Consider the following 24,900-nt stretch of genomic DNA (forward strand, 5'->3'; position numbering starts at 1 on the left):
GCTGACAGGCCTATAGACTAAACACGAATACGCATGCGCATGATGTCTCGGTTTTCACAAATTAGCGTTTTTGCATGGAGATGATAACGGTATTGTTTTCAAAAACTTGTACTTTGAAACCCGTTTTCAAAAGTTTGTGTTTTCAGGCCCCCGTGAACGGCATTGTCGTGTAAATTTATATGACAGTGTGTAGTTAAATTATGAATTCACTCATTACAAATTTTGTTGGTAGTAATTTATAAAATAATAAATATGCTACCACACTTTTTGTTAGTTTAGGATTGTTGTTTACTACAGTTAAAGGTGCAGTAAGCAATTTCTGAGAAACTCTGTTGATGTTTGAAATCGACACGCAAACAAACAACTGTACTCCCCTCCCCTTTGATTGCTCGGCCCCAAACTAAAAGCTGTCGTGTCAGACTAGCTGTGCAAGTATGGATGAATCATCTGCATCAACAACAATAGCGTATCTTGGATCTATGAAATGTAGACCAATGTTACTCGCATTCGTTTTCAAGCCTTCCCTCTCTCTAACGTCTCTCCAGCGCTGGAAAGGTTCTCCAATATTCACGCGTTTGTCTTGTCTGATCGTAACACTTCTTTGTCCAATTATATTCCTCGGACCATTTCCTCTTTAGTAATATCTCAGTCATCTCTCTTTTTACAGTCTTTCTACAAATGTCCCGCTTGCTCACTCTCTCTCCTCCCCCATCATGTGTGGATGATTGGCCTCCCCCTACTGCTGATTGGCTACAAAAGTGCTCGGTGGATCGGTTCGATCCACTTAGTTTTTTGTCCTAATTAAACAGCCAGGACTATGTACAAGACACAATATTTGTTTTCAGCACACACACAGAACAGACATCTAGCAAATATTCACAAAATTGTTTATTTAGGTGTTGATTTAAATTTTCTGCACCTTTAAGGCCTCTAAAGAAATTCTAATAAATCCTAGCCTGGGTTTCCCCATGCTGCCTTGAGCGCAGCGCGATTTTATTCACGCTGCTAGGCAGCCTGGATACCATGGACCAGATTTTCGCCTCAGCGAGGGGACCCAATCGCAGCAAGACGATGACGACGTCTATGCGACACACCAAAGCAGTTTGTTTATATCTATGGATCCAACATGGCAGCAGACGCGAAGTTACCTTTCGATGCAGCCTTAGATAGTGTTCTAAGTAGTTTAGTCTTCTTCAGCCATCGTCTCCTTCCTCGTCGAATTTCTGTCGCTCTACATACATCATCTGAGATAATTGAGACGATTGGCTATGAGCTACGTAGAGGCGCATTTGATAGACATTCGTAGCGCCCAATAAACGGCTCTGGGCATTCGTAAACCACGCCTCAAATATGAGAAAATGAACGTGGTTCCCAGACCACGTCTCAATGAGAAAGAGGTCTGACATTAGCCAGGCTAATAAAAGCCTGTGTAAACACACCTTTTGCAAGACTTGTTTTAAATTGATTTATCATTCAGGTCAGATATGCAAACATTTATTCTTTACAAGTACTAAAAGAATCATAAATGGAACCATTAAGCAACTGGAATTGTTTGGAGGAATCTGAACCATTAAATTATTTATGATTCCCTTGCTAAGTTGTGATACATTAAAATGCACATTATTGTGATTAATTTTTGTTGTTGTTTTTTTTGTTTTGTTGTGTGTTCAATATCTTTCTTGTCTCTTTACTACTCCACAGGTGGAGCGAGAGATCGCCATCTTGAAGCTAATAGAACACCCGCATGTATTAAAGTTGCACGACGTCTACGAAAATAAGAAATATTTGTAAGTATTACAAGCATTTTGATGAAAGTAAAATATTGCTTTGCTTATTTGTATTGATTTGTAGTATGTAATTTTTGCAAAGACACTTATTTAGACTTTTATACTTATTATATTTGTTTATTCTTAATTATTTATGAAGATGAAATATGACTAGGATTGCAAACCCAAAATGTGAAAGTGTTTAGCAAAATCAAATGGAGTTTGGTGGTGCATCCTGAAAGTTTGGCAGAAATGAGTGTTTGATCCTGAAAGGTTTTATAAGAGAGGGATTCTGCTGGTGCCAAAACACTCTTAATGATGAAAGTGTGAAGCAGCCTGTTAGTCACGGCAGTTCGAGAGCTGCTAATGGGGCCACGACTCATCCTTCATGGAAACACCATGATAATTCACTTAGCATTTTTTGGCATCAACAAATCTTTATGAAAACGATTTCTCTGGTTTTGAAGCACTGCATGTGTTTAATATTTTACATCTCTTGGTATCATGGTAATACTGTGATTTTTAACATTCTTAATATGCATAAGAGCCAAAACAGCGCCGACCCCCCGAGGCTCCTGAAGGTGTCCTGTGGTTTCTGGCACCAAGACTTTAGTAGCAGATTCTTCAAGTCCTGTAGGTTGCGAGGTTTAGCCTCTGTGGATTGAACTTGTTGGTCCAGCACATCTCACAGATGCTCATCGGATTGAGATCTGGGGAATTTGGAGGCCAGGGCAACACCTTGAACTCCTCATCATGTTCCTCAAACCATTCCTAAACAATGTGTGCAGTGTGTCAGGGTGCTTTATCCTGCTGAAAGAGGCACTTCCACCAGGGAAACACTATTGTCATGAAGGGGTGGACCTGGTCTCAACAATGTTTAGGAAGGTGGAACGTGTCAAATTGTCGTCCACATGAACGGTCAGACTCAGGGATTCCCAGCAGAACATTGTCCAGAGCCTCACACTGGCTTGACATTTTCCCACAGTGAATCCTGGTGCATCACTTCCCCAGGTAAACGGCACACGTTCACGGCCGTCCACGGACTCATTGGACCAGATGACCTCGCGCTTGCGTTTTCAATGATGGTCATTATGGGCACTCTGATTAGTCTGCTGCAACACAGCCCCATACACAGCAGTGTGTGATGCACTGTGTGTTGTGACACATTTCTCCCATAACCATCATTAATATTTTGTGTGACTTGTGCTACATTAGACCTTCTGTTGGCTCAGGCCAGACTGGATAGCCTTTGTTGCCCTCGTGCATCGATGAGCCTTGGGCGTCCAACACCCTGTCGCCGGTTTGTGTTTGTCCCTCCTCAGATGCTGTTGGTGAATTCTCACCATTGCTGACCAGGATCAACACACAATCCTCTCAGTTTCAGAGATACTCTGACCCAGTCGCCTTGCCATTACAATTTGGCCCTTATCAAAGTCACTCAGATCTTTATTCCTGCCTATTTCTCCTGCATCCAACATGTTGATTACGAGAACTGATTGTTTGCTTACCATCTAATCTACCCAGACCTTAATATGTGGCCTTGTTAGGAGATGATCAACGACCTGTGACTGGTCATAGTGTTTTGCCTTATCAGTGTACCATGAATATCATTCTATGCCAGATGTCGGCAACCTTTTTGTCATGATGTGCCATGAAGTTTCCTAGTTAATTTGATTAGTGATTTGATTAGTAACATAGAAAGAGTGCAGAACCTCAAATATTTCTGAAGCAATTTTCCATAAAATTTGTTTTAAATTCATCAAAATCCTACAAGTTTGTTTGTTTTCAGATTTAAATTAGACTTTCAATGACAGATTTCCAATGTGACCCTACTAAACCCTACTACGTGTGAACAGTGTTTGCACATTACCATCATTGTGTTTTGAATAGGATTATATGTACTTATCTCTGAAATATATAGCATTATCAAAGATAAGCACAACAAAAACAGCAGAACAAACTGTAAGCTGACAGCCATTCACTTATCTTGTGTGATACATCTGCTATCAGCAGCTCGTAATGTGCCGTCACGCTAATGGTTTTGTCAAGATTGTGTACTTTCATTGACTTGTGCAGTTTCATTTTCACACTTTAACAGTATTTATAGGTTCTAATTTGAAACAAGCTGTGTTACTATGAGGAATTATTACCTCCAAATGAAGATCTGAATGCAAGGGCGAGGTAATTTATCTAAATTAAATACATACACCTCTCTCCCTTTGGCTCACATTCCAGCGATTACCCCTTAGCATTGCATAGGTTGCAATATTACGGCAGGGAAATACGTGGTTAGACTACAGACCCCTGTTCTATGCTATATATCACAGTGTTATGGTATTATCACATTTATTTTAGTACCGCTGCCAGGTTAAGCCAGTAGGTGGTGATAGGTGATTCATTGACTCATTCACTCATCCAATCACACAGCACAAATCATTTTTTAATTTTTTGTAATTGTTTTTTTTTTACACTGATTCATTCAGAGATGAAACGCGCTCGGAGATGCTGTAATTAATTGTTGAAACTTTATTTCTAATTGTTTTGGCTAATGGAGCAAATAGGTCAAAATATATGGAAATACTAAATATACTCTGTCTAAATGTTTCTTAGCATTAACTTGTACATTGTGCTTTTGTATAAAACAATCTCAATGACAGTGATGTGAACAGAGCAATGATTTTAATGGCTTGACATTTAGTTTACTGGTTAAAAAAAATAATTGAGTGGAGGTTAATCTAATATAATCTAAAAACTGACTATGACACCTACTTGCCGGCATCTTCCACGGATATATACACCACTCGCTTTGCTTGGAAGAGAAACTCACACATTCACAAATGTTGTTTAAGCATGAATTGTTTATGACACTGACTCGCTTTTTTTTTTTTTTTTTTTTTACTCCAGTGTGAGTGTATTTGAAGGCAGTTTCTCCACAGAAACTTAAAAATTCACTGTTCGTTCAGGCTCTCTAGTCCTCCAAAACTTTTCCTGACAATCTTTCAAAAACAGCCTAATTTCAAACCATGACAGCATGTTATCGTCAAGGAGACTTAACGAAACTAAAACCCACTAAAAGTTTTATCATTTTTACTTATCTTCACACTCATCTTCCATTGAGCGCTTTTAGTTCACACACTTGGACAATGTAGAACGGAAGCTATCAGCCACGTATTTCCCTGCCGTGTACAACCTCCAACCAAAGAGAATCACTCTCGACTCTGTTTGCTTGTTTAAATGAATATCCCCCATACTTGGAGATGAAATTGTCTATTCTCTTTGAGACTTCAACCGGGTTCTTTGAAAAGCGTCTTAAGGAAAACATTAGTTCTTTTAATGAGGTTTCATTATAGACTAAAGCCATTAAATCTAAATCCATGTCTGTTAGCTTTGATGTTGTCGACTTTATAAGCTAGTGTTCTCCTTAATGTTTACAAACTGAAGTGTTTACATAGGACCTAAAATATTGATGACTCATCTTGCACACAACATGATGTAATTATGAGTCTCAAAAACAGTTTCTAACAGCCCGTTCCTAACATCACAAACAAAAAGTTTGAGATTAGCAACACATTATTAGCTGTTTGATACTGCAATTGCGACTTTATATAACGAAATTCTGAGATAAAAAGTCAGAGCGAGATGTAAACTGGCAATTGTAAGAAAAAAAGTCTGAATTGTGAGATAAAAAGTCACAATTACCTTTTTTATTTTTTAATCTGTGGCAGAAACAAGCTTCCATAGCAGACAGAGTTTGCGATCAGATCATTTTACCGGCATTTAAATGGCATTAATGTAAAGAAAAGCAGGCTTATTACATTAGAGCAGGCAGAGAGAACAGTGACTCGCAGCCAGACTCGCAGTGAGTTATTCATTCCAGTGTCCGTTTAGGTTTAAAACACAAGCTCTGTCATATTCTGTGATTGTTTCTGAAGAGTGCAAGCCCTCATGTATCGCTCTGTGTGAAATACAGATTGAACGGAACCTCAAAACATCCCACCGCTGGATGGACAGTTGAGAACGTTTCTTTGCTGGATGAAGGAAATCTGTACCAGTTGTACAATAAGCCACCTTGAGAACGATGCGCAAACAAACTTGTGAATGTGTTTCAATGCACTGATCGCACATTGAATTGTATAGTATTCACATTGTTTCCACACACGTTCAGGTTAATATTTTTATCTGTCATGTGTATATTGCTGTGTTTAGTCATTCTGAATGGATCCGTCTACTGTAGTAGGCATATAGCCCAGTAATGTTGTGTGTGTGTGTGTGTGTGTGTGTGTGCTTTGGTGTGCATCAATTTATGAATTATATGGACTCATTTGGTTCATTATTCCAATCATTTGGTTATTAGGTGTCCTTTTGGAGTCTCCAAGTGTCCGTTTTTGGAAATAACTAAATATACCTTGAAAAAAACTTGCCGTTTTGTGAGGATCACCCTTCACTTTAAGAGATATACACTGTAAAAAGTGAATAGTTGGATCAACTTAAAAAATTACTTTGAATTTTATCGTTTATTACGATAAAACGTGATAATTTAAGTTGAGAAAACTTAATTTCTTTAGGTGTTACCAATTGAAGTAATTTTTTTAAGTTGATCCAACTATTAATTTTTTACAGTGTAGCAAATGATGACAAAATAAATGCATTAAAGAAGACAAATTATGTATGCTTAATTTTGCGATAAGTATGTTATTAATCATGATTAATAGATCAAAGGGGTGCGAATAATCACGATTAATTTTTTTTTAAATAAATTGACAGCCATACAATTCTAATACATCAATTTGTAGACGACCCTGTATAACTCTTTCTCTTCTTTTTCTGAATCAGTTTCTTCTTCAAACATTTATGGCATTAAACAAGATCAATTATGTATGCTTAATTTCACGATAAGTATGTGATTAATCGCGATTAATCGATCAAAAGTGTGCGAATAAACGCAATTAAAAATGTTAAATTGACAGTCCTAATTCTAATTCATCAACTTGTAGACAACCCTGTATAACTTGCCATTGTGTAGTGTGGTGTTTACTACAGTTGAGCGAGTGGATCAGGTATTCTGAGCTGGTGTGATTGACAGGTGGCGGGGACTAATTTACATATTCGTAGAACCACGTATACTTAATGAAGCAAGGGTTTAGAGTTACATTTAAGTTATTTTAAGGCATGAAGAAATTATTTTTTTATGTCATTTGGATTGTCAAAGATGAATTATTAATTGCAGGGGGACTCTAAAGCTTCATAAGTTATACAGGCTCTTTGATATGTCCCGCCCAAACCTCCTGTTTCATTAAAAGGTGTTACTATAATGCAATTTCTGTCTTTTGTTTCTGTTTGCAGATATTTGGTTTTAGAGCATGTGTCAGGCGGAGAGCTGTTTGACTATCTGGTAAAGAAGGGCAGATTAACACCCAAAGAAGCTCGAAAGTTCTTCAGACAGATCATCTCAGCTCTGGACTTCTGCCACAGTCACTCAATATGGTGAGTGTGACCAGCCATTCCTGAACATGTTGGTCTGTTTTAATGGAAATTATTATAGCTGTGTTGAACACTTGGTGTCCAACCTCAATCCCAAATGCATTACACACAAACAAGTTATGAATTTGAACCTTATTAGTGTTTAAATGCTCCAAAGCACATCGAAAACTCAAAAATAAAAGCTTATCCAAAACATAAAGCCTCAGCAATGCTTCCTAAAAGCCAGTCCAGTCTAGTCTTTCCCACCTTTTTCACACTTAATAGATTTGAAGCGACCGGCGAGCTCGCGCAAACTCTTCCCTCTTGTGCTCGTTAAATTCATATTCATACCCCGGGGCTTTCGATTATAACCATATCAAGATATCAGACTCAAGCTCTTTTTTCTCTCAAAAGCCATCCGAGGCAAGGCAAAGCGAGGCACGTCGCCTCTCATAGTTTCTCTTCTTGATTTATGATCAGAGCCCTCATCCGAACTGCTTTTTTTTGGAGGGATCGGATGGTCTGAGGGAGGATTTACCATCATGAATCAAATCATGTGATATTCCCCTTTTTAAAATCATATTGCATGTCCAAATGGTGATTGAATGACCCATTCTATGTGTTTGTGTGTTTTTTATTGTGTGCTGAAAAGAATAACCACATCAATTGAAGACAAAATGGTGTTTTATGACTCAAAAAAGGGAAGAGAAACTGAGAATTCATGAGCTTCTTGATAGTTTTTCACACATCAGTGGCTTTTGCACTTTTAAACCTGAAACTCTTTATCCAATTGATTACAATTTGTCATCACAATAAAACCACAGCATAACCAAATTTGCTGACATGTTTAATTTGATGGAATATCTGAAGCTGTTATTTCTCTAAGCTGGTAATTTCGTTTGTTTTTGATAATTGGTCCTGTTTGGTTCACTGAAGCATAAAGTCGGGTTATGAAAATGGGAAAAGGTGAGGGCTTAACCAACGATGTATAATGATCATGTTCTTTTACAAACATCATTAGCAGATATTGACTTTTGAACCACATCATCAATTTTAATCGGGCCTTTTGTTTTGCAAATACCTTGTTGCACTGAAGGAAACCTTGGACAAATAGTATGAAATGGTGATTTAATGCACTTTTTTTCTTTCGCTGCTTTTTAGTCCTTCTATGAAGTTCCCACTCATGATAAATTGATATCATTTTGGCCAAATCCAAATGAACATGTTGGGCAACTATATGTATGGCTTTCTCTGTTTTTCCATCTACTGCTTTAAGGACTTTTTAGTGCTAATGAGAAAAAATGCAGAATGAAGAGCAAGGATGGCCATTAGGGAAGAAATTTCAGGTTTTATTGCTAAGGTTTATTACTATTCTTCATCAACAGTACATAAAATATCTAAAACTAAATTGTTTTGCAAACAGTCACATTTACAACTTAATTATCATCAATACCAATTAGGTTCTGCTATGATTTTGACTTCTGGCAGTGCCACAGATGCGTTTTCCAAGGGTTATGGTGTCGTTCATGTGCTCTCATCTCAACGTATGATTATTCTGACAGCGGTGACTTGAAGGCAAAATCCTTACTTTGAGCTGTACCTCTGAAACACTGAGAGAAGAAAAACCGACACCTGGATAAACGAGCAAATCCTCTCATTTAACGCTTAAGAGTGTTATCAAGCTGATGTATTTAGAGATAAAAGGGAGGTATTATGGGTAATCAGTGCGGGTCTTTTACACCACACACATACACATTTGCATTTGTGCACATCCACATACAGACAAGATGAAAGAATTCCCTCACAACAAAAGACTGCGGTTCAGGGATGCTATCAGATGGAAATAACATGGTACTTTGATACATACTATGGAACTGAATGATTACAGTTTTCTTGTACCATGGTGTTGAATGATACACAATATTGCCAAAAGTTTTGGGACGTCTGCCTTTGCATGCACATTAACTTTAATGACATCACATTTGTAACGCGGTTAGATGTTGTGGGAAGGAGGAGGCGGGAACTGGCGAACGTTCAACACAATTTCATATAAAATAAACAAATACAAAACGAAAGTAAAAGACAGCAGCCCCTCACGGACGACTGCTGTCACATAATAAAACATAAAAACCACAATATAAGTCCAGACCTGTCCTCTCTCGATCTCCACTGTTGTCGCTCCTCCTTTTTTGCTTCCGCTCGTCCGTGAGAGATACGAGACCGGTGTGTCACGCAGGTGTCGCTCATCATTAATCACGACACCGGCCTCGCGCCGTTCTCTCACAGCCCTCGGCCTCGTCCTGCTCGCCACAACATTCTTAATCCATAGGGTTTAATATAGAGTTGGACCACCCTTTGTAGCTATAACAGCTTCAACTCTTCTGAGAAGGCTGTCCACAAGGTTTAGGAGTGTGTTTATGGGAATTTTTGACCATTCTTCTAGAAACCAATTTGTGAGGTCAGGCACTGATGTTGGATGAGAAGTCCTGGCTCGCAGTCTCCTCTCTAATTCATCCCAAAGCTGTTCTGTTCATGTTGGAACAGGAGCATCCCCAAACTGTTCCCACAAAGTTGGGAGCATGAAATTGTCCAAAATGGCTTGGTATGCTGAAGCATTAAGAGTTCCTTTCACTGGAACTAAGGGGCCAAGACCCCACCCCTGAAAAACAACCCCACACCATAATCCCCCCTCCACCAAACTTTACACTTGGCACAATGCAGTCAGGCAAGTCCCGTTCTCCTGGCAACCGTCAAACCCAGACTCGTCCATGAGACAGAAAAGCGTGATTCGCCAGAGAACACGTCTCCACTGCTCTAGAGTCCAGTGGCGGTGGCTTTTGATGTAAGGCTTGGATGCAGCTGTTCGGCCATGGAAACCCATTCCATGAAGCTCTATGCACCGTTCTTGAGCAAATCTGAAGGCCAAACAAAGTTTGGAGGTCTGTAGCTATTGACTTTGCAGAAAGTTGGCGACTTCTGCGCACTGTGCGCCTCATCATGCGTTGACCCTGCACTGTGAACGTGGCCTACCACTTCGTGGCTGAGTTGCTGTTATTCCCAATTGCTTCCACTTTGTTATAATACCACTAACAGTTGACCGTAGAATATTTAGTAGTGAGGAAATTTCACGAATGGACCTATCCTGGTTCCACGCTTGAATTCACTTTCAGCTCCTGAGAGCGACCCATTCTTTCACAAATGTTTGTAGAAGTGTCTGCATGAATCATTGAACTCAATGATTTGGAGGGGTGTTCCAATAATTTAGGCAGTATAGTGTATCTTAAAGGATAAAGTCTTGGGGTAAATGATAAAGTAATCTCCAAGATCAGTAATAAACCTCTCCGTTTACACATGGTAATAAGATGCGTTTTGGTCAATTGGATCACAAATTGGACGACGTTAAATACAGGTGTGAATGGGGTCTAAAACGTTTTGGGCTTGTCTACTTTGGTCCACTTACAGAGGTAGTCGAAAACACATTCGACCAGATTGCTTTCGTAGTGTAAACGCTCATGTGGTCGAATGTGTTCAAACAGCCTCAAAAGACGCCTACTCTCAGACCAAAACGCAACTTGATGCCAGGTGTAAACAGGACCTTAGTGTGTCTCCTGAGTCCAACTGACTCAGTGTCTTGCTGTCTCTCGTCCGTGCATCATTTCTCAGAGCTGCAGGCCTCACGCAGAGCAGCAGTAGGGGCAGTATGCTACACCAGGGATGAGAAATGTCCCTGCCATACTGTCACACTTCCCTGGCTGTTTGCTTACTTCATATGTGAATGAGAGACGCCTGTTCCCTCTGATCTCATGCTGGGACAGTCAGCAGGGGATGATGAGAGAATTACCTACCCGATATTCTCTTTTTCCACTGCCGTCCTTTCCTATTTCAGTATTCGTCCCGCTCTTGTGATTTGTCTGGGAAGCTTTTTGTCTTTTTTGCTTGTCCGTTGTCTGTATTTTCCCTGTCTTTTTCTTTGCCTACACATATAACTTGCATATCAATTCCAAAACCTGCTTAGACAGCTTTTTAAGGCATCATAGGGGTGTATGACAGCTGTTTCAAAAGGTAGACAGCATAATTATACTTAAGTATGTGCATTAATTATGCTAATTAAACATTATGCATAATTACAATGATCTGCATCTCCATTTTCACCTTTTTGGGTTAACTGACACTTTAAGGTGATACAAATATGAATTGTGCAACATAAGCACATTGGAAAAACGTGCCTGTTTTATGCAAAACTCCAAAAAACACACATACAATATACAATTTGCTGCAGTTTCCAACTCAAATGAACACTAATGGCAGTAAAGCACCATTTTTTTGTAAACAGGGCCTACAATGAACACTCGCCAAGCGCCAAATGCAGTAAAAATCTGCTTTGTCGAGTAATCGCGGTAATTTTGATGGTGTCAATCACCAGTTGGCCGGTTACATTTTTATAAATGCAAACAATGCAATGTTGTGAGAACATCATCACGAATGTGTAAGCCTTGCCTGTTTAAATATTCAAGCACAAGACGAACCAAAAGGGAGCTCAATTCATTACTCACCAGAAATCCGCGTCTCAGACAGCGCGCCAATACTAAATTGAGTTCTCTTTCACATCATCTTGCATTTGAACGGACAAATTCACACAAAATTGTCAAAAAATGCCTGTCTCAGCAAGTATCCTAGTAAACATAGTCAGTTATGTCTTAAGTGAATGTAAACAGTTCAGAAATAAAATGCATTTGTACCAGTATATTGGATCCATGCTTTAAGTCTTAAAGTGACAGCAGCCTAATATACCTGGTGCTGTCTGCATTTTTAATGTTTATAAAACTTTGTTGTAAACAAAGTAAAAAGTCACTTACTGCTCTTGACTGAATAACTTTTGTAACTTTAATAAGGATTCATCTGTTTAATTTTAATTATACAGTGAAGACTAATCAGACTATATTTAAATTTATAACCTATTAATTAGGCTGGTAATTTTAGCTGTGATATCAAAATTGCAAAAGAGAACTGACTGATATCTAAACTTTTGGTGTCATAACTGCCTGTTTTTTTTAAAAACAGTTTCATGGACAGTAAAAAATATTTATAGCCGGTATTTTTTTTTAAAGTCACGAGCCATTGGAAGGTGTGGCAAAAATTTAGTTTAAGGCCCTGTTTGTAAACCAATACATTTGGACATTTGCATCACATAACCAATTCCATATGTACAGTATGGCTTTTCTGACAATAAACTTGTTCGGTAGCTCATCTGGTACAGCATCGCACTTGTGATGTGGAGCGCTTGTGTATGAGTCTTGTGAAACACGATAAAAGAGCTTATAGTTGCTTCAGCAAATGCACTTTCGCTTGCGTACTCACATCCATTTTTGATAACACTATCAGTTCCACAGTGTTGTGTTATGTACAACAACCACCAAAGTAATATAACATTCCCAGATTCACATTAATCTGTTTCAGATAAAACTGAATAAGCTTCTACCGCCACTCACTATATATCTTACTTTGAAAGTGTCACAAAACATGCAAGAAGCGACGTAAAAAATCAAGATGACTGACAAGTCAAGAAAAGCTGATTTCAAAATCAAGTTTTTAATGTTATTTTTATGTCTCTGTGGTGTTTTTAATATGCTTTAAGACAAACCATGAGCAAATTCATAAGTCAACATAATTCATTGCTGAGTATTTTCTCCTTAAAACTGCAGTGAACCAAAGACAGTCTCAAAAAACGCAGTTTGAAATCGCTGGTGTTTCTGACGTCACAAACTACCTTGTAACCAATCAGGTCAACGTGTGATCGTCAACGAGTGGATCTCTGAGCTGGAGTGAGTGAGTGGAGGCGGGGCTCATTTGCATATTCACAGAACCGTGTATAATAAATGAGGCAAGGGTGTAGAGTTACATTCAAGCTATTTTAAGGAAAAAACATGTAAATATGTAATTTTGATGATCAAAGATGAGTTTTAAGGGCTAAATGATTTGAATACAGGTGGACTTTAGAAATTAGTTTAATCTACTTTTAAAAATAACTTTTATGGATTTATTATATTATATTTCACACTTACCGTTGTTCAATAAAATATCGCGAGCGTCTTTTTTAAATAGGAATCCGCAGTCGTGAGTTTCACGTGAGGGTGAAAAAGTTGCCCACACAGATTTCACAGATTTCGGGCCCAATTTGCCCCGTAAATTATTGACAATGGACATTTTTTGCCCACTAAATTTTACTAATGCTACCGAACCTTATCATGTTGTTAGCGTAGCAACATGCTAACATCAAACCATTGGAATCAATTGAGTCGAGGGCTATTAAGTGGTCTGTAAAGTTGCTGCCTTCCAAATCACTTATTTAATAAGGTTTTCAAACAGAGCTAATGTTATACTGTTGAGCATCTACATGTTTTTATATACATACTGTATATATATATATAGATTTTTATTTTTTTTTTATTGTGATGGACAGACTGACTTGGCTATTTGAATCATGAGCGTTGTTCTTTAGACGTTTTAATAGCTGAAGGCCAAATGATCATTCCACATCTTTCTGTCCACCCATGAGATCATCTTTCTGGAGCTTCTAGACATGAATATTGTTCCAAATATAGCTACTAATAGAGTCCGTGTATGACAACGCCTGTCAGACAGAGCGTACATAAATACACCTAGCTGTCTAGCTGAAAGGAATAACTCTCCCAACCCATTTTTACTGATATTTGACTATATTGACTCACTTGACACCCACCTGCTCCAGAAATAACAGCCAGATATAAAGATCAGAGCAGTAGCACCCCCTTCCACCCCTTGGCGGTAATAAGAGTCAAGGAGATCATTTAAGAAATCTGAAATCAGCACAAATGCACTTTCTGTGCTTCTTTATTTGACTCTCTGAGTGCACTACTGTGTTATAAGGTTTTTATGTGCCACTAGAGAACGTTTTGGATGAGATCTTGGCTTTTGTAATAGGGTTACCACTGTGCTGGATCCCACTGTGATATCCCAAGTTGTCAATTCAGGGAGCCTAACGTTTTGTGTGGAAAACAGTCACTGGTTGTATCATCATTATCATCATGTTTGGCTTTTGGTGTAAAAATATGATCACTTTTGTATTGCTGTCAAAACGTGAAGCAAAAAACATGTATTTTTGATTTAAACGGAAAAAAATAGTACTGGATTTGATTTTATCCTTTGGGAATTGATTAAGGCATTCCATTTGTTTGCAGTTAACTGTTGATGATTACACTATTGGCACTTGTTGGTTAAAACGTATATTTCACTATTTCACACTTGATACAAATGCATAATGTCACATGAGGGCTGTCAAATTTTGTGGTATGCCACTGGATGGAACAAGTTGCATTTAGTTCTCATGACGACAATATGGGGTGATTAATTGTGCACAATAATAGGAATGTGCATCAAGAAAGTAAATTGGCCAAAATCAGATATCCAGCATGCAGAAAATCTAAAGCACTTAATATGTAGACATACATGTTTTGTAATTAAACTCTCTCATAATTAGACCGCTGTGAACAGCATGCGAGTAAGATTGCTAATGTACTATCGCATGTGCCTCCCGCTGCTCTTTACATTACAATAATGTAAAGCTTGTTCGAGTGCTAATTGAGCCTTTAAAATATGGTGGAAATTAAAGCAAAAAATGCTACAACAGGAGTTTTGGTACAGAATAATCTCTGATGCCAATGATACATTTTCTTGTTAGACTTGTATTTATTTATAAACAAGTTCATTCATTTTAGAAACTCACTCACTCACTCACTCACTCACTCACTCACTCACTCACTCACTCACTCACTCACTCACTCACTCCATCACTCACTCCATCATTCATTCACTCACTCACTCACTCACTCACTCACTCCATCATTCACTCACTCACCCACTCACTCACTCCATCATTCACTCACTCACTCACTCACTCACTCACTCACTCACTCACTCACTCACTCACTCACTCACTCACTCACTCCATCACTCACTCTCACTCACTCACTCACTCACTCACTCACTCTCACTCACTCCATCACTCACTCTCACTCACTCTCACTCACTCACTCACTCACTCACTCACTCACTCACTCACTCACTCACTCACTCACTCACTCACTCACTCACTCACTCACTCCATCACTCACTCTCACTCACTCACTCACTCACTCACTCACTCACTCACTCACTCACTCACTCACTCACTCCATCATTCACTCACTCACTCACTCACTCACTCCATCATTCACTCACTCACTCACTCACTCATCACTCACTCCATCACTCACTCACTCACTCACTCACTCACTCACTCACTCACTCACTCACTCCATCACTCACTCACTCACTCACTCACTCACTCACTCACTCACTCACTCACTCACTCACTCACTCACTCACTCTATCACTCTATCACTCTATCACTCACTCACTCACTCACTCCATCATTCACTCACTCACTCACTCACTCCATCATTCACTCACTCACTCACTCCATCATTCACTCACTCACTCACTCACTCACTCACTCACTCACTCACTCACTCCATCATTCACTCACTCACTCACTCACTCACTCACTCACTCACTCACTCACTCACTCACTCACTCACTCACTCACTCACTCACTCACTCACTCACTCACTCCATCATTCACTCACTCACTCACTCACTCACTCACTCACTCACTCACTCACTCACTCGTTGTCTTATTGAATATGACAGCCTGGAGAAGACCGGTCGGGAGCAGGATTGGGTGGATTCAGGGAAATTACAGAAGTTTAGCTCAAACTAATCATTGATGTTTCTTAATTGATGTTAAGCACCAAAACACAACTTGTTGGAGCTGACAAACAACACACCAGACCAGTAATCTTTAAGTATGCAGATGCTAAACAGATACATTTTATTAGGCTTTTATAGGAATGAATATTTCAGCCACAACTGCCGTTTTGACGGCCACCATAAAAAAAACATATTAAGCAACATTTAAATGCAGATCTCTATCACCAAACAACACAACAACGTGTGCGTAACAGTTTTAAACTATCACTGGGACAATAAATATGCAATTTAAGATCTCACAGCAGACTGGGGAAACATTTGGTGCCTCTGCGCCCTCAGTGGCCGAAACCAACACCATACTATCAAAAGCATCATGGGATGTTTTATTACCACAACCAAACTAACACGTTTCTCCATTAACCTCTAGACCAGAGGGGTGGAAATTAACCTCACAGCTGTTCGATTTGGTAAATATATAGTCAGTCGCTGATCATATCAACAAACCGTTTCTGTTCAGGAGAGATTACAGCGTCTGGGTCACGTTAATGTGTCAGGAAGAGACTTTAAAGAGCCGTTACTGATGTTACCGGTGTGACGGCTAATAAACCTCACCTCTGCAATTTGTCCCATGAACATCGTTGAGGTATAAATCTTTTCATATTCAGTTTTATTAGCCCATATGGGATTCAGGTTCATAAATGTGTTTGTGTGTGTTTTTATTTTTATTTTTTATGTTCACTTTGAGTGTCACTGTCACTTTAAATTTCCATCAAGTAACAAACAAACACTACAAATATCAAATGGTTATGACAAAAATAAATAAAAATAAAATCAGAAAAACAGACAAAAAAAATCCTACAAATGTAATCACATAAATTTGTCATACTGAAATGCATATTCTAATATAAAATAGTTTTTTCAGACAACTTTAGGCTATTTGAAACAACATTTGAAAAGAATATCGTTGTTTTATCATGTTTTTATATCTATTACTGTATATAGATTCAAAGTAATTCATATTTTTATCTGTGACTCATAAGCCCGTAAAATGAAATCTTTACCTGCGATATTCTCTGGACCTCAGAGCAACCAAAATCTGTACTCTGTCGAAGTAAAAATGTACTAATGGAAATAATTACTCAAATTGTAGTAAAAGTAACAATGTTACAAATGTCTTGAGTAAGAGTAGAAAAGTATCCAATGAAAATACTAGTGAGTACTAGTTACTTCAGATCTGATTCAGAACAAGAAGGATGATGATGAAGTCATTGAAATATTACAATAGAATTAAAAGAATTATTTTATTCGCGAATGGGACATCGATCATGCCCCAGTTAAAAGAGACAGTGCGCTAACGACAGGAATGTCGCCCAGTGTAACAGAAAGTGTAACAGAGTAAGTAAAATAATTTTTTTGTCATTAGAAATGAGTAAGAATGAAAGTACACCCACCTTTAAATATAAATATTCTCCAAAAATGTACTTAAGTAAATGTAATAAGAGTAAATATAGCGTGTTACTACCCACCTCTGGTGGACCTGGATTCAAATTTTCTAAAAGTTAACCTGAGCTGAGAATGTTAAACTATTATTAGTAGATTTATGAAAGTGTTTTGAAATTAGCCATATTTTCACTATTTTTTTTCTTCTTCTTTTAATCATTTAAAACTCTTTAAAATGTATCTTAATCTACCTAGAGTTTTATTTTATGAGATCTATTTTCTTTTTATTTGCTTTGGTGTTTTTTGTTTTGTTTTGTTCTGTTCACATTGTAGCCTGTTTTGTTTTTTTTTTTTTTTTTTTTGTTTTGTTTTGTTTTGTTTTGTTTTGTTTTTGTTTTGTTCACATTGTAGCCTGTTTTGTTTTTTGTTTACATTGTAGCCTGTTTTGTTTTGTTTTGTTCACATTGTAGCCTGTTTTGTTTTGTTTTGTTCTGTTCACATTGTAGCCTGTTTTGTTTTGTTTTGTTTTGTTTTGTTTTGTTTTGTTTTGTTTTGTTTTGTTTTGTTTTGTTTTGTTTTTGTTTTGTTTTTTGTTTACATTGTAGCCTGTTTTGTTTTGTTTTGTTTTGTTCACATTGTAGCCTGGCATGTTTTGTTTTGTTTTGTTTTGTCCACAATACTTTTATTTCTTATGCACCAAAACTTGGAAACTGTCATCTTGCGTCACACAGTAAGAAGTGGGGCAACAAATTAATTAAGAGAAAGTTTTAATTCATTAAGACAGTTATAAGAAGCTCGTTCATGTCAGCCCGTGGTCAGATGAGCTCAACATCAGACACTGAGACAGCGGGCATCTGTCATCTCCTCCCACAGGGTCTCGTAGAGTAGCAGTGCTGGAAGAAAGAGAAGAAACAGAGATCATTGAAAACTGAAAGTGAAAGTGAAAGTGACATGTGAAGGCCAAGTATGTAACACATACTCGGAAGCTGTCCTCTGCATTTAACCCATCCAAGTGAGAGCACACACATTAGGAGACCTTCGGGTTGCCAGTCCAACTCTCTAACCATTAGGCCCCACAACTGCCCCACAACCACTGATACAAGACCTGAGAGAAATCATCGTGTCATGCCACAGTTTCCACATGTCATTTGAATATCTCTTTGTCTTGTCTCGGAAACAGTCACAGGGACCTGAAGCCGGAGAACCTGTTGCTGGATGAGAAGAATAACATCAGGATAGCAGACTTTGGGATGGCGTCTCTGCAGGTGGGGGACAGTCTGCTGGAAACCAGCTGTGGGTGAGTGAACATGAGCAATATTATAACACTTATTATGATGAGGACAAGCCCTGTGTTCAGCTCAGGCAGTGTAGGACGTCAGTCATTCTCCTCTTACCTCCTTGAGCTAAGCTTTAGTCACACTAAATATATGTGTAAAGAATAGCACGTCCTCCATAGTTGCTTAACCCTATAAAGCCTACTGTATCATATTTAATATGCACAATTCTAAGACCTCTAAATAAGTATAATTTTAAAAGTACTGATTTTAATAAAGTAAGAAAAACTTTTATATCATTATTAATATTCTAAGATGAACACTCTTAGGCAACTTATGTTTACTTGTTTATCCATACTTTTTTTTTTAAGGAAAATCATGTTAAAATGTGAGTATCAAATATGATGCATCAGGCTTTTGAGGAACGTTAATTTGTACATCTGTCAATCATTATTGTATTGCCTTGTTTTGCCCCCACAATACAAGTTACAAAGCTTTGATTACAAAACCAAACATCTTACAAATATTCTGAGATATAGAGTGACAACTGATATTTATATGCACTTTATGTAAGTAGGCTGTTATACAGTTATAAAGATTTCATTGATCTACATTATATAAATAATACTTTTTGGCCATATAAATATCAGCAACTGCACCAAATTGCATATTTTTCATCATCAAAATGCGTTAGAAATCGTCACATCCGTTTTTTTTTCAATGGTGAAATGAAACACATTACATTAGTTTAAAGACTGATAATTAAGTATAGTGGAGACTTAAATGGTTCAAGTTAATTTAGCACAATACAATAGTGTTTTGGCGGAAAACTAAATATATGTGTTATTTTAAGAAAAGATATTTAAGTGAAACGAATAGTGCCACAAAACCTTTTTTAAGTGGACTCACTGCGCTTATAACGTCACAGACTGCCGTCGGTCAATAATTTGGCTTATTTTACTTCTGTACCTTTAAGACTTCATACTAATATATTATATATAAATAATGCCTGTTATGATTGGCTAACTTTTTTTGCATCTGAAATGAGTAACAGCGTCTCTGCCGAGGTTCTGGGACAGGCTAGGAAGGAGCTTTGAGTTGTAAATATTCAGTATTTTTTTATTTAAACAAGCAAAAAACATCCTGTTTTTCATCATTATAAATCTACAACTTTAGCTCATAAAAATGTCACAATCTGCAAAATTAATTAATCTAGGCTTGTTTATGTAAAATATGATTTCTTGTTGTGAATTTTTGAATGTGATATATGACCTGAACATATATATTACATGTTCAGTCTATAGGCGCGTTACAAAGTGACATCGCCCTCTAATGGCCTGGCTGCAGAATTCAGCGCTTTTAGTCGTTTTCGTGGATCCGTGCGAACGGGGATCGTTTTGACAATGTTGACGTTTTTAGTACATCATTGTTGAATAAATGTTCCCTCAGATTTGCCCAAACGTATCATTGTTCGCTGCTTTCAGCTCCTTGTCAGTCACACAGTGTCCACACAGATCTCTGGGACTCAAAAATCATGAGAGAGAGAGAGAGAGAGAGAGAGAGAGAGAGAGAGAGAGAGAGAGAGAGAGGGAGGTCATTCTTCCTTTGCTCATCGGTGACTCTATAGACATGCTCACTCAGGAGTAAAGCATTACCTTGAATCACACACATTACACTGCACCACAGTGACTCACCATGATCTTATCTGGAAATTATGGAAGACTAGAAGTACAACTTCAAAAATGTATCAATTATCAATTATTAATTAAAAAATAGGTAATAAAATAAATAGATGTCCTTTCAAAAGCATTCACTACCTTTCAAAAGTTTGGGGCAGGTTAGATTCTCACAAGGCTGCAGATATGTGATCAAAAATACAGAAAAAGCAGCAATATTGTGAAATATTATTACCATTTAAAATAACTGTGTATTGCTCCAGTCTTCAGTGTCACATGATCCTTTGATTATTATCAGTGTTGAAAACAGTTGTGCTGCTTAACATGTTTGTGGAAATTCTTTGATGAATATTTTCAGGATTCTGTGATGACTTGAAAGGAGGGTTATTATGAACTAAAACTAAAACCATTAAAAAATCTATTACTTAAAGTAAAATAATCTGCATTTAAATGTTTTTAAAAAGTATTCTTATTTTATTACATGTAGTTGCCAAGCCACTTTAGTTTAACTTGATGTATTAAAATAACTCTAAACCAAAACTGAAGGAAAAAAACAAATAAAAATATAAAACAACAAAATTACTAAATGTTTAACTAAACGTAAAATGTTCATTTTAAAATATTAAATATAAAACTATAATAGTATCTCAATGATACTAAAATCATGTTGATAGAAAGTAAAAAAAATATAACTTATTTGAAATAAACAAATGTAACCTTGTTAATACTTATAATTTCACTTTTGAACAATTGAATGCAATTGCTAAATAAATGAATAATTCATCCATTTGCCAGTTGAGATTAAAACATGTCAGTGTACCAATGTGGAATCAGCCAATGAACTCTCAGCTGAGTTTCATGACACGCCCCCTCTGACATCATAAGTGTGATCATCTGTCATGAAAACCCAGTGCTTTCTTTTCTTCCGTTGTTTGGTCGAGGCCTGGTGTGAAGAGATAGGAGCCCGACTCATTTACTGCCCTTTATTTCTTTCTTAATGTAATCATTTCTCCTTTCAAAAAGCGACTCTGCCCCCCACACATGCCATAAAACCTTTAGCCTTTTGTCAGTTGATTAATTTTGCCATGCTTGCCCGACCTTTAGGATTACCCTCAGACATGGCCATAGATTAAAGCCCAACGCAATAAAATCAGCACGCTCCCGTACATGAGTCGCCTCATGTTATATACGATCACAGCTCTGCAGAGGTCAAGCGGGACCATCCTGTACCGTCCCGAACACATCAGGTCAGGATACAGGACAGGGAGTCACAGAAGCCTCCCAGCGCCCTGACTCAACATCGGCTATCAGAGCGAATCTGTTCGGGTCCCATCATCCTAAAAATGATCTGCAAAGCGGCTTCGTGTTGATTCTGGGCCGGATGTCCTTGACGTTTCCAGTGACCCCGAAACTATTTTAACCCCCCACCCTGAAGGGCTTTATTCTGTGATAGTATCAGTACATTATCTACTATTACTATTTCATAGTTTCTTAGTAAATAAATACTAAGATGTACATGGATACACAATATAAATTAATATAAGTCAAAAATGTTTATTTTTTATTTGTAGATTTGAGAAAGTCAAGAAAAGTTGAACTTTTATGCAAAAGTAGAGCAACTTTATCGTTATTAGTGTTTTTTTTGTGTGTGTTTTTTTGTTTATTAGTCATTTTGAAGGGAGACGGCAGAGATCATGTGACCCCCTCCTCTCAGCTACTGTAATGATGGAAATATGAAGGAAAAATAGATCCTGGCTGTTTACAGTTTTACTGACTTCTTTTCTTTATTATAATTTATACATTTATTTATTAATTTATCATTTATATAATTAATATAAATAATTATTCGTGTAACATTTGATTTGGCTCACACCAATGAATGCCTTTTTACCCAATCCGGCATCAGATAATATGAGCATTATTGATTCTGAGCTTCATGGATGCCTTCCGCTGGTGTTTACGGTGTTTATTTTTGTATCCCTATTACCATGCACCATTTTGGCTTAATGATCATTGTACATTACAGCAAAAAAAAAAAGAGACATTTGAACCCATATGTCTGATGGTTTGCACACCCACATCAGTTATGAGGCATCTAATATCTGCTGTCATTGAGGAGTTTTTCAGGAACGAGAGGGGAAATGAGCTCTAGCAAACAGCTTGGAGTGGATAAATGATCCGGCACACGTTCTGCAGGGTTCCTCCATAAACTCATCCGTTAATGGGTCTATTTTTAGCTCTAATTTGCCTTCCTCATCAACATAAACAATGAAAGCATTTTACGGCCTTAAAACATCCGATTCGTTTTGATCTCTCAGATGTAACGCACCTGCTTTACATGAAAACAACTGAAATGCTGTGGTTATGCCAACAGAATCATAATAATCAAGCAGGCCGGTCTAGGCTAATGTGTTGAAGGCAATACGTTTGGAGTAAAAATGCAGTCTGTTTTGATGTGTGCTGAACAGCTTCAATGTTTTATGAAAACATAATGGCAGCTTGTTGTTTGGACCGTACTTTAAAAAAAAGATGGACGGCACATCTTTCCACTAAAGATGAATCAACCCATTATGCTGGGTTAAATAAACAACCCAATTTAGTGGGTGAAATTAACCCAACATGTGTTCATTTTAATTGGGTAACCCAAATTGGGTTACAAACGAAGGCAAAATATCCCATAAATGGTCGTTGGCGATTACGTGAGGTGGAGACACGGTATCAAGGCCCCGCCCACACTCCCAATCCCGCAGACTCATTCGCAGTCACAGCTGTCAATCATCACGTTACACTCTAAAAAACACTGGGTTAAAAACAACCCAATTTGGGTTACCCAATTAAAATGAACACATGTTGGGTTCATTTTACCTACTAAATTGGGTTGTTTATTTAACCCAGCATAATGGGTTGATTCATTTTTACTATAGTACTAGCTTTTTTATTATTATTTTACTTCATACATGAATTAATGTTGACGAATTAACTTAAATCCTCTAAAATTGAAAAATAAATAAATACTCGACACAACCACTGGTTTCTTTGATAATTCCTTTTTTTAAATCATATTTTACAGTATAGCATATTTTATATAGATTTGAATACATATTGCATATATTTTAAGCTCGTTTAACAAATATTAGAAGTAAAAATTAAGAAGTACTTCAAGTGTAATGGACCAGTCTATGTTGTCCCGTTTCCACCGTAACGGCGCTGGATCTCGTGCCGGAGCTTGTGTCATGTTTTAACTTCAGACTGCCGCCCTGCTTTTCACTCGTAGCCGAAATATGACTGACTCCATAACCTGTCCATAAACAATCAGTGTACAGTTCTGAGAACATATTTGATCTTTTAAGAATTTATATTCTGTATCTTTTTTTGAATAAAATCATAACATTTTATGCAACTTGCAAGGCACCAGGCGTTTCCATCACGATATACCAATTAAACGATATACAGCATAATAATGAATTTATAGATACAAAAAATGTACACAAACCTGTATTTTACCGAAGACATACACCCATTTGACGGAGCTGCACGGCTCTCTCCTGAAGAACAGTGTCAGTGGCAAAAAGCCCACAGTAAATAACTCAAACACTGGGTTGTTACGTCTGATCCAGGAGCTGGGTAACACAAAAACTACCCAAATACTGGGCTGTTACGCCTGACCCAGGATCTGGGTAAGACAAAAACTATCCAAACACTGGGTTGTTACGTCTGATCCAGGATCTGGGTAACACAAAAACTACCCAAACACTGTTTTTTTATGTCTGACCCAGGATCTGGGTTACACCAAAACTACCCAAACATTGGGTTGTTACGCCTGACCCAGGATATGGTTTACACCAAAACTACCCAAACATTGGGCTGTTACGCCTGACCCAGGATATGGGTTACACCAAAACTACCCAAACACTGGGTTGTTACGTCTGATCCAGGAGCTGGGTAACACAAAATCTACCCAAACACTGAAATAATAACCAAATATGTTTACCCAAAAAGCTCAACCCAGGATTTGGGTAGAAAAAATACCCCAATATTTTTAGTTTTTTTTAGGGTTATTTGTACACCCTGTTTATATAGCATCAAATAACTACCTAAAATGACTGAAGCCATCTTTAAAAAAATAAAAATAATTAAGTCTAATTGGATTTTTCTTAGTTTGGTTCGAGTCCCGTTTGATTACATGTAGAGGGCGGGGTTTATTACCTATACTGGGTAAAGCCACCAGGGGGCGATCAAAATGCTGTGGCTTCGCGTTTTAGGACATGTGCAACACACTTGATTAGGACCAATAAATCCACCAGTCCAAGAACCAACTTCTGTTGCAATATTAATAACGAAAGAGTTTTGTCACATATTTGTAGCATATTCTATAAGACCATGTGCTTTGGCAACTTTATCTGAGATAAAGACTTAATTAGCTTTGACAGATCGGCTACACTAACTTATACTTTGAGTTGTCCTCCTGATCTGCTCTTGTTAAAGTCTCACTGAAGT

The 24,900-nt window shown here is 37.7% G+C and overlaps 1 protein-coding gene across 3 annotated transcripts in view; it reads left to right on the forward strand.

The window, feature by feature from the left end:
* The window catches only part of brsk2a (BR serine/threonine kinase 2a), a 220,666-nt gene that overhangs the window by 143,848 nt on the left and 51,918 nt on the right, over positions 1–24,900 (forward strand). For all 3 annotated transcript variants that reach the window (XM_079859711.1, XM_079859712.1, XM_079859713.1), the window contains exons 3-5: positions 1,702–1,787; positions 7,110–7,250; positions 18,634–18,750. In XM_079859711.1, coding sequence (XP_079715837.1) covers positions 1,702–1,787; positions 7,110–7,250; positions 18,634–18,750 — 344 coding nt within the window. The remainder of the gene's footprint in view (positions 1–1,701; positions 1,788–7,109; positions 7,251–18,633; positions 18,751–24,900) is intronic.

The sequence above is a fragment of the Squalius cephalus genome (assembly GCF_949319135.1).
Source record: "Squalius cephalus genome assembly, chromosome: 23".
Classification (NCBI taxonomy): Eukaryota; Metazoa; Chordata; class Actinopteri; order Cypriniformes; family Leuciscidae; genus Squalius; species Squalius cephalus.